Source organism: Galeopterus variegatus, unplaced genomic scaffold (genome assembly GCF_000696425.1).
Source record: "Galeopterus variegatus unplaced genomic scaffold, G_variegatus-3.0.2 Scaffold795, whole genome shotgun sequence".
NCBI classification, from domain to species: Eukaryota; Metazoa; Chordata; class Mammalia; order Dermoptera; family Cynocephalidae; genus Galeopterus; species Galeopterus variegatus.
Genome location: NW_007726906.1, coordinates 505042 through 515851, shown reverse-complemented (window position 1 = coordinate 515851; position 10810 = coordinate 505042). Strand labels below are relative to the sequence as shown.

The 10810-nt window shown below is 37.4% G+C and overlaps 1 protein-coding gene across 1 annotated transcript in view; it reads right to left on the bottom strand.

The window, feature by feature from the left end:
- Nucleotides 1-4312: 4312 nt before the first annotated feature.
- LOC103590302 (AT-rich interactive domain-containing protein 1B-like) overlaps nucleotides 4313-10810 on the bottom strand; it is a gene marked incomplete at its 3' end in the record, with an annotated part of 73867 nt that continues 67369 nt past the window's right edge. Inside the window, exon 3 of the mRNA XM_008572507.1 lies at nucleotides 4313-4462. Within this exon, the coding sequence (XP_008570729.1) occupies nucleotides 4313-4462 (150 nt within the window). The remainder of the gene's footprint in view (nucleotides 4463-10810) is intronic.

The window sequence follows — 10810 nt, the reverse complement described above, 5'->3', positions numbered from 1 at the left end:
CCATAATACAGATAACAAAACCTCACAAGGATAATTACAGTTCCATCTCATTCATGAGCACCGATTTAAGAAACCTAAACAAATGTTAGTGAATGAATCCAGTGATGTGTAAAAACAGATAATCGTGAACTTACTCCATGAATTACTCCAGAATGCAAATTTGGTGTAATACTTTTTTAAAAAAAAATAACTTACCTCAATAACAGATTATAAGAGAAAAACAAAGTGATCATCTCAATAGACAGAAAAAAGACATAAAATAAAGACAATTAAGTTGGACCACAAAAAAAAAAAAAGACATAAAATAAAGACAATTAAGTTGGACCATACCTCTCTCCATAGATTACGATAAGTTAAATCAAAAAATGAATACACTGGGCCGGCCCGGTGGCGCACTGGATAAGTGCGCCGCTTGGGAAGCGCGGCGGCGCTCCCACCCGAGGGTTCGGATCCCACATACAGACCGGTTCCCGCTCACTGGCTGAGCGAGGCACGGGAGCAACACCGAGGGTTGCGATCCCGTTGCCGGTCCTGGTCTGGTGCGGGGGCAACACTGAGGGTTGTGATCCGTTGCCGGACACGGAAAAAGACCAAAAAAAAAAATGAATACACTACAAAATAACATTGGAAAGTTCCTTTATACTCTTGGAGTACAGTAGGTCTTTTAAACTCTTACCAAAAATAAAATCCAGAGATCATGAAGAGATTGGTCATTCTGACTATATAAAAAATTAAAACAAAAACAAAAACACGAAAGCCTTCTGCATAACCAAACACCTATTATAATAAATTTCAAAAGACAAATAACAAGATGGGAGGATGGTTAGTAACTCCTATCACAGACAAAGGTCCAGTATGCCTAATATAGTTTTTTAATAGCAATTTTTGAAAGACCAACAACTGAATAGAAAACATTCAAAATAAAAAGATATAAATGTCCAGTCCAGAAAAAAGGAAACACAAATAATTTTAACTATATAAGACGACGTTCAACATCACTCATAAAAAGATAAACATAAACCAAAACTGTACTATCAGTTTGGCAAAAATTAGAAGCTTTATAAAATCATGCTATTGACCCATGTGTAGGAAACTGGTCCTGTCACACGTAGATGGTGGGAGAATAAACTGAACAATCTCCATGGGGAGCAATCTGGCAATATTTACCAGAATTACAAAGGCACACACCCTTTGACCCAGCAGTGTCGCTTCCAGAAATTTACCCTGCAGATATTACTGCCCATTTATAAGATGACACATATACAAAGCTTATCTTGACAGCATTGTTTAAACTGCAAATAACTGGAAATAATCTATATGTTCATCAAAGAGAAGTGGTTAAGCATATTATGGTATGTCCATAAAATAGAATGAAATCATAAAAAGAATGAGAGATCGTGCTATGTCCTCCTTTGGTAAGATCTCCATAAAATATATTTAAGTGGGTAGGGGAAGAGAATGACATACAACAGAAGAGTGTGTATAGTCTATTAAAGTAGGCCACCATTTGCGTAAAAATAGGGTAGAAATTAAAATATGGTGGTGCGCTTCCTTATAGAAAGAATCTCCAGAAAAACATACAATCAGCTAATAAAGTGGTTACAGGCAAAGGGTAGAGTGGGTGGAGAAATGGGCAGGGGGAACTAAGATGGGAAAGACTTTTCTCTGTATCTCTTTTCCTGGTACTTTTCAATTTTTTTTTTTTTGTCTTTTTCTGTGTCCGGCAACGGATCGCAACCCTCAGTGTCGCCCCCGTACCGGACCGGGACCGGCAACGGGATCGCAACCCTCGGCGTTGCCCCCGCGCCTCGCTCAGCCAGTGAGCAGGAACCGGTCTGTATGTGGGATCCGGGCCGGCCCTCAATTTTTTTTTTAACATATGAATGTACTGATTAGTCAAAACATTAAACATATTAAAAATGTTAAAGATACAAAGTGAGGTAACTTAACAAAACCCTAAAATTATCTTTTGTATCAATCACATAAACGAAAAACACAAAGTATTATTTACTGACTGCTTTATATAAAAATCAACAGATTATGTATGCCATGTTTAGAAACAAAATGAAAGTCTACATAAAGGAATCTTCTGATTGTTATGAGATACTGGCTGATTAAATATAGTTGAGCCTCTTACGATTTCAAATGTATAGGAATTCAGTATTACAAATCCTTATTAAAATTTGGCTTGATTTTGATAATACTCTATTGTTAATTTTTATTTTGTATTAGAATGGATTTCAGGGGATTGTTTTAGTTTTGGAGGTTCTAACTATTTTTATAATGCTAGATCTCATTTCTTAGACAAACTTTCCAAATCTATCTGGCCATCAAACTCCCTAAAAACCAGGGCTGTTCCTGTTAAACCAGACCTTCTGATTAGGCCACCTAAATGTCTCCAACTTGCACCTCTCTGTCCCACAATGAGTTTAATTAAACTTTTTAAATATTCAAACACTCTATATAGGTAGGTAGTATGAAAACAAGAAAAAAAATCCCAACATAGCTTGAGGAATGCTTGGTTTATTCAGAATATACAAAACTGATCATATTTACACTGAAGAGTCATAGTTATATACTATTCCTTACCAGATATTTTATTGTATTCAAATTAATAAATAATGGTAGTATCAATCAAAGCATAAAATGGCCTTAACCTAAGCACATTAAAACAGTATTCATTAAAAAAAGATTCTACCTGTAGTATGCTTTAAATATTAAAATGTGAAGGATATTAAATAACTAATTGCCATGTGCTGGAAGTCATCAGTGAATGCTTCATAAAGGAAGTAAATTTTGAGCTTGGTCTTGAAGGAAATGACAGGCACTCAGAATCCTTAATCAAATTGGCTTTACAATCAAAGATTCATTTCAGCACACTAAATTAAAATGAGTAATGTAATCTCTCTATTGAGTCCTTAAATTTTGATGGCATGACAAAACATTCTGTCTACAGATAAGTTCAATAAGGATCTGAAGGCCCCTTGAAAAAGCCTATAACGTTATCTATTGATAACCCAGATACCAGTCTCTCTCACTTAAAAAGAACTGATATTAAAGTGTTTTAAGATTTTTGCACACTTTAATAAAAGACTAGATCAGATAACACTGAAATAATGTACATACCTACTTCTATAAACCCCAGGTATACTACCAAAATTTTGAGAACATATATGTAAAATACAAGATCGTACAGGATCTTGAATCTCAGCTTGCTGTTTTAACATGTTTTGTTTAAAGTCATAAACTCTCTTAGAACTCTTTTAATAAAAGTCACATGGGAATATACTCCAACGAATCCAAGAAAATACTTAAAAAATCAGCTGAATTGATTACAGTTAAGCTCCATATATTTATACATTTTGCTTAATGTCAACAGTCTATTCAGGCCATATAAGCAGCCCTTCAAAAACGAGACAGTGAATGCCACATGCTCCTCCTCTCTTCACCACTCCCACCCCAAAAAAGAAAAAGAAGAGGGAAATATTAAGTTGATGCTTATGATCAGAAGTGCTATGAAAGTTTTATCTGCATTCAGAGCAAGAGTTCCTTGCTCATCACTCCTTCATGTTGCTTCTGAGTGACAGTCTCTAGAACGAAATGAAACTGACTCATTTTACCAAATACATATGTCCTCTTTTTCTACAAACATGTAAGCTAAAATATATAGCCCAATAACCTAAGAGTATTTAAGGAGGCTAATCTAAATTAGAAACTGCTTAATATATGTAAAGTACATGAATCCTGTTAGTATTTTAATATATAGCAACTGAAGTGAGTATCTGTTTATAAGATAGTTTAAAGGGAATAAAAACAATGTTTTCATGCAGTAGCACTTACCATTAAAAGACAAACAAACAAAAAGGTCAGCATAAAAATGCCATGTATGTGCCAACTAGCAGGATTAAATGACCGATAAAACTATTCTCCTGAATGAGCCTTAACAAAGTGGCAGAGCACTTTCTTGAAAGATTTAGAACACAAATGACAAAGAACATGAAATGACTGACACTTTCGGCTGTCACTAACCAGTATTGCAGGCAGCTACCCTTCAATCTCAAACAGGAAGGAAGGGAGGAAGAAAGGAGGCAGAAAGGAGGGAGAAGCGTGGGAGGGAGAGAGACACGGAGGGAAGAAAGATGGAGGGAGGGAGATTAGGTTGTAGTTTTGTGTTTTCTCAAAACTATGTTTTTTTTTTTGCACTAAGAACACAATTTTGTTAATGGGACAGAAAGATGTTTCAGAGCCCAGTCTGCTTTGAACACAGCCCTGGAGGAGGAAACAACGCTGGGCAGCAGTAGGCTGCGCTCACCTGCTGTGGCTGGTACCTCTGCTGGGACTGGGATGGCAGGTACTGCGCCTGGGGCGGGAGGTGCGGGGGCTGCGGCTGCTGGTTGTAATATGGCTGTTGGCCCTGTTGGCAGTAACCAGTCACACCTTGCTGTCCATACTGAGGTGGCATCTGTCAAAAAGTCAAGCAAAGCAAACGAAAAAGTCAAAATCTGCAATTAAATGAAATCAAATGTGGTTTCAATTGAGCAACATGAAGTGGGTTCTCTGTTAAGCAACTGAATTCAATATCTTTAATCCTCTCTTCATTAGATAAATCGACACTCTGCCTTCTATTCACATATTATCAGTGAAGTCAAAAGATAATTTGACTACTGATAAATTACAAAATCTAGTAGGGGGAAAAAAGCTCCTAAAACAGATATTAAAAAATAGCCTCTGCTAAGAAGCCAAAGAACCATTATGTTAAGTCCACTCCCATGCAACAGTGAAAATTAAAATGAATTTGAACAGTCCACGTTAACTCCCTAATATTTTGTAGGATGCTGGTGGTCTTGGTGCATTCTATGGTGCACATTAGTTTCTAAGTTCAGAACAACTAAAGTTAGAACATCCCGATTACATTTGTAGCATATATGTACCAGTTACATTAGCAATTCCATTTATTATTTTTGCTAAAAACACATTCCTTTACAATCATATGAAACCCTTTTAGAAAACAGTACTATGTATATCATACAACAGAACCATCAATATGAGTTTTTGAGGGAAGATATTCATACCTAATCAAGAATAGTATATTGTTAGATAATAAAACAGGTAATAATGTACAGCAAAGTGTACTGCATTGTAAATACCAGAGATACAGACAAAAATGGCCTAAATCAGTCTTCTTCACCTCTAATTTACATGAGCCTAAAAATCCTTCAAATCATTGTTCAGGGGAAAATCATGCAATAAATACACTATTGATAGTATTTTAAATTTTTTTTAAATGAGAAATCTATTGACTTTTTTTCTAATTATGAGACAGAACAGGAAAGAAAAACAAGATAACAAGACAGAAAAAGCACTCCAGAGACGAAAATTAAGTCATTCTGCTAATACCATAATATGGTCCATTTGAGAACTCCAAGAACTTGAGCCCCATAGGCCCATCCACTTAAAAAATTAATGCTGAGTACCAGATACACACTTAAAAACCAAAGTCACTACGGAAATAATGAATGAGGAAAAAGAAGGAATGGTAAGGGAGGAAAATATTAAAACATCCTGCCTGTAAGACAAATTAGCACAGTAATTTGTAACACATACAATGGGATAAAAGGAAAAGATGAAAAAGCTAAACTTCCTATTTTTTTCCACCAAATCCAGATTATTTTCAAGACCTATCAACAATGATCACAAAAAATGTGGCCACGATGGCTCACAATGCCTCTCATCACACACAGGCTAAGTTGTTAGAGCAGACAAGTTTGCATTGAAAACCATTTAACAGCACAGTTGAATTCTTTTATTTATTTTACAGTTTGATATCTCATAATGAATGTATGTCCCTGCCATAAGCCAAGCCAAAGAATTTCCATAAAATACAACTCCACATGCTAAAATACTGCATACCACTACAACACACATCCTCCCGTTCGGTTCAACACCCATATGTTTGATTTGATATCTAATACTATATTTCACACAAGCATCTTTGCAGTTTGATTTGAAGCAGTTAGGATAACACTTCTGCCAGTGTTAAAATGACTGTAAAGCTCAGTCAACACAGCCAGCAACTCCCCTATGAATTGCGCTCTAACATGTTGACTTTCTGATTTACAGAAACCCTTACACACATATGGAAGTGTTGGGGGTGGGGGGTTCTGTTTCCTAAGTAAGACAACAACAGGACATGTTGCAGGAACCTACTAACACTTGAGCAAACACAAGCTTAGTAGAATCTTTCCCATCTATTTCAACTCTGGAAAGTTTGGGGGCAGGTTGGGGAGCAAGATGGCTAGCTGCGGGGCAAGGAAGACACATGGGAGCGTGAGCAAATCTTCAAAGGAGCCACAGCAGCAATCTGCAGAATGAGGCAAACTGCAGAGGGGAAACCATCTAAAATATCTGCTTGAGAGTTTCATTATTGTCTTCCACAATTAAAAACCAATTTGCTATCCTTCTAGATATATGACCTAATTCATTTATTTGGGACTAACTTCACTGGCACCTCACCCTCTCCCAGCCTGGGAGAAGAAAACCTGTAACATAGTACATTGAGCTGTCCCTTAGACCTGGGACCTACTGCCAATCAACTGGATCTGGTCGATTATCCTGAAATGGGAAGCATGACAGAACAGAGATCACCAAACTCTAGTTTAGCTAAAGAATCTCTGGGTTAGAAATGTATAAAATCTAACTCCAATTCCTACTGTACCTTAATTGTATGAACATGGTCAATCGCATAACTATATTTGTCTTACATCTCCAACTGTAAAATGGGACTACTTTCTTTATTAATTCATATTGATATTGTAACCAGAAATATAATAATCCTATCTAGAAGTCTATACAGATGCTGTTCTTCCTTATTAAACTACGAGTTGTAGTGCTCTCTCTAAAATATTAATAACTACAGTCGGCCCTCTGTACACACAGGTTCCATATCCATGGAATCAACCAACTGCAGATCAAAAATATTAAAATAATAATAATAATAATAATAAAACACAAATAAAAACAATATAGTATAACAGTTACACAGCATTTACTTGTATTAGGTATTATAAGTAATCTAGAGACAATTTAAAGTATGTGTGTGGGGTATATGCTAATACTATATATGCCATTTTATATGAGAGACTTGAGCAACTGCAATCCCCCACAGAAATGAAGTCTAATTCTCTAATGGTCTTTATTGCTTTTGTTTAAATTTATCTGGATGCAAAGCTTTCAAAGATTTACCATATGCCTTTCAGAATTCTTAAGCCAAATAATCATTATTATGAAACATAAATCGACAGGTTGAACCATAACACACAGAAGGCCCCAGTGTCTGTTGCTGGAAGCTTCAGGCTGTAATTCTTTTATGACTTCTGTGTCCACTGGGTTTAGGTCAGCCATCTTTTTCAGGCCATCAAGGCACTCAGCCACTGTTCATCACCCTGACTTCAATCCTCACCCTGAAACCTAGTTATACTTCTAATGTGCCGAGGACTGAGAAACCCATACACATTGTTAAAATCATGATGGCCCAGAGGACTAGTCCATGAAGAAAGCACCTGAGCTTTCTTGTCTCCAGCTTTCAATTTACCTTTTAGCTCTTAACCATATTCAGGATAACTAAGATTAGCAGACTGTTGCATGCAACTGACATTCAACCAGCAGTTACTGAGCACCAGGAAGCAGGAGCTGAGAGCGAGGCATGCGATGTCATCCACCGAACAGCCAAACTGACTGAGCACAGCCCCAACCACTGTCCTTCTCAAGCCATAACCTTTTATTTACCATAGGGAAGATTACCTGATGTAGTTATTTAGTCAACCCCTTAATTACACGTTCATGTGTTTACCATGTGTCCTCATGACTAGAATATGAGCTCCCACACTCCTGGTATGCCTCCTGGAAGAGTACCTCAAGGTCAATCGATATTTGTTGAATGTATGAATGTTGTTCAATCGATTACTAAAGCAAGCCATTATTGTATAAAAATTTAAACTAATTAAGGAACACATGGTAATATGAAAATCACTTGCACCATCCAAATCTGATACACATGTTCAGCTTCATCCAGCAGTCTAAAACACTGAACTTTATACAACAGCACAGGGCCCTTGGCTATTAACTGCTAACTCTAGTAAGTCATTACTGCCCCGCAAATGCTCTGTGCCTTTAGCACAGTTTAAATAAAAAGAATAATACCACTATATTAAATGGAAATCTCTAGAAAATGCCGGGGCATGAAACAGAACTTTTCTGTTTGTTATTTAAAGACAAGAATTGTACTCATTTCTAAATAATAATGACCTTTAAGTGGCACACGAGCACACACAATAACAGAAAATTTATTCCAATTTTCAAAGAAACATGAATGCTTCTAAACATTGCAGAGGGAAAGTATAGCTAAAAATGATTCACCTACTTTTATTTATTTTAGAAAACTACCCCAATAAAGGACACAAGTATGACACAAGTATTAACTTTCACATCTCTGTATCATGTTAAATGTTCAGAATTCTGAACCCCATTTTACATTTCACCATACCCCAAACTTTTTGCTCATACTCCAAAATTAATGAAACGATCAAAGTTTATCTTCTCTCCCTTTTTCTTTCTAAAGAAGTTTTAGAGAGCAGTTTCCCACTAAGTGTAAAGGCACACTGACTCTGTGACCCAGCAATGCACCTGATTGAGTATATACCCATGAAACACACCTGTCCCAGGAAGGATTTTCCATGCAATCTTGTTTACAACTGCCAGGAAGAGGACGCTAGCACAGGAGGGAAATGGAAGAATTAACTTTGCTATGGTGACACAACAAAACTCTACACAGTAGTAAAAAGGGAGGAGTAAGACCCACATATCAAAATGGTTTAAATCAAAAAAATAAATGTTGAGTTAAAAAAGAAAGCACATGCAGCACCATACCATTTGTATAAAATTTTAATACACAAAATAGTGGTACATATTGTTTATGAATACACATACAGTAAAAGTACAAAAACATACATCAAAAAAGGAAAACATGACTCTCTGGGAAGAGGCTAGGGGACAGATGGGGCAGGGCGCCGCTTGCATTTTGTTCCTTTAAAAAGAGAGATGTGAAGCAAAGGTGGCAAAGTATTAACACTTAGGACCCTGGAGTAGTGATGCAAGTGTCTGTTACATTGGTTGTTGCTGTACTTTTGTGTGCCTAAATTACTTCACAATTTACTTTCTAATATAAAGATCTTGCCTCCACCCTAGCCCACCTCCCCCCAAATGGAAGCGGCAGGGGTGGCAGGTAGGGGGCAGAGACACACATAAGGGGGGCACCTCCAGGACAGGCCCATCCCAGAGCAGCGCCTCCATCTGCGGCTTTACTACAACAGGCTCAGAGACCCAATCCCTGACTGCAAGACCAGCTGCCCCCATCTCTTCCACACCTTTCACCTGAGACAGGCCTAGGAGGAAGACTTCATTGTGGTTTCCCCCAAGGGCAGCAAGTGTCCTATCCGTTGATAAATCTCCCACAGAAAGGACTGTATGCCAGCATTTCCCTAAGGCTCTGACAAGGGACACCAGTCCAGCAAAATAGTTCACAGAAATGAGTTCTGCAGTCAAAAAAGTTTGAAAAATAAACATACTATAAAAATAAAACATATTATATTAGCACATTAAAAGATCTGTGAAATCCTTAAAAAGTTACAAAATCTGTCCACCTTTAAATCCAGAATTTCTCAAACTTTTCTAACCACAAACACATCACCACACCATGTAAATTCTACACAGGACAGGGACTTGCTATAACTTAGTTCATTATTGCACTCTGAATGCCTAGCCCATAGTAAGAGCTCAATGACTGCCTGCTCACTGAACTTCCCGGAATAAGTATACAAATCACACACCACTGACAATGCAAATCGAAGGGCTTCTGCCTTGAGCTAAACAATGGTCCAATCCAACATTCTACCTCCATAACAGCTCCTAAAAACATTTAGAAGAAATATTATAACCTACCTTGATATGAGCTTAGAAGTTATGATACTGAAACACACTCATTTCTATGAGTCTGTTACCTCTGCATACCTGAATCTACTAACATTATCAGTTTCTCCCTCCTCTTGGTGGAAAACAATTTATGAACAAAATATTTGGCATTGTTCTAAACTTAGCAGACATATTCAAAGTGGTCAAAACTCCCCACTTCTGAATGCTAACATGCTAATTTTGTGACATGTAATGAAATGAGCACTTGTCTCCTTATCTTCAATATTCTAGATTAAAGACCTATTTTTCCTTTTTTTTATTGTGAAAAAAAATAAATAAAAGTTTCCATTTTAACCATTTTTAAGTTATAGTTCAATGACATTAAGTACAGTCACACTGTTGGGCAACCCTCACCACCTTCCATCTTCAGAATTTCACCATCACAAATTGAAACTGTGCCCATTAAACAATAACTCCACATTCTTCTCCCCCACCCCAGCCCTAGCAACAGCTATTCTACCTTCCGTCCCTACAAATTTGGTTATTCTTGCTATCTCATATAAGTGGAATCACACAACATTCTTCCTTTTGTGTCTGGCTTATTTCACTTAAGCATAATGTCTTCAAGGTTCATTCATGTTGTAGCATGTATCAGAATTTCATTCATTTTTTTTTTTTTTTTAACTGACCGGTAACGGGATCGCAACCCTCGGTGTTGCGCCTGTACTGGGGACCGGCAACGGGATCACAACCCTCGGTGTTGCGCCTGCACCGTGCTCAGCCAGTGAGCGGGAACCGGTCTCCACATGGGATCCGAACCCTCGGCGGGAGCGCTACCGCGCTC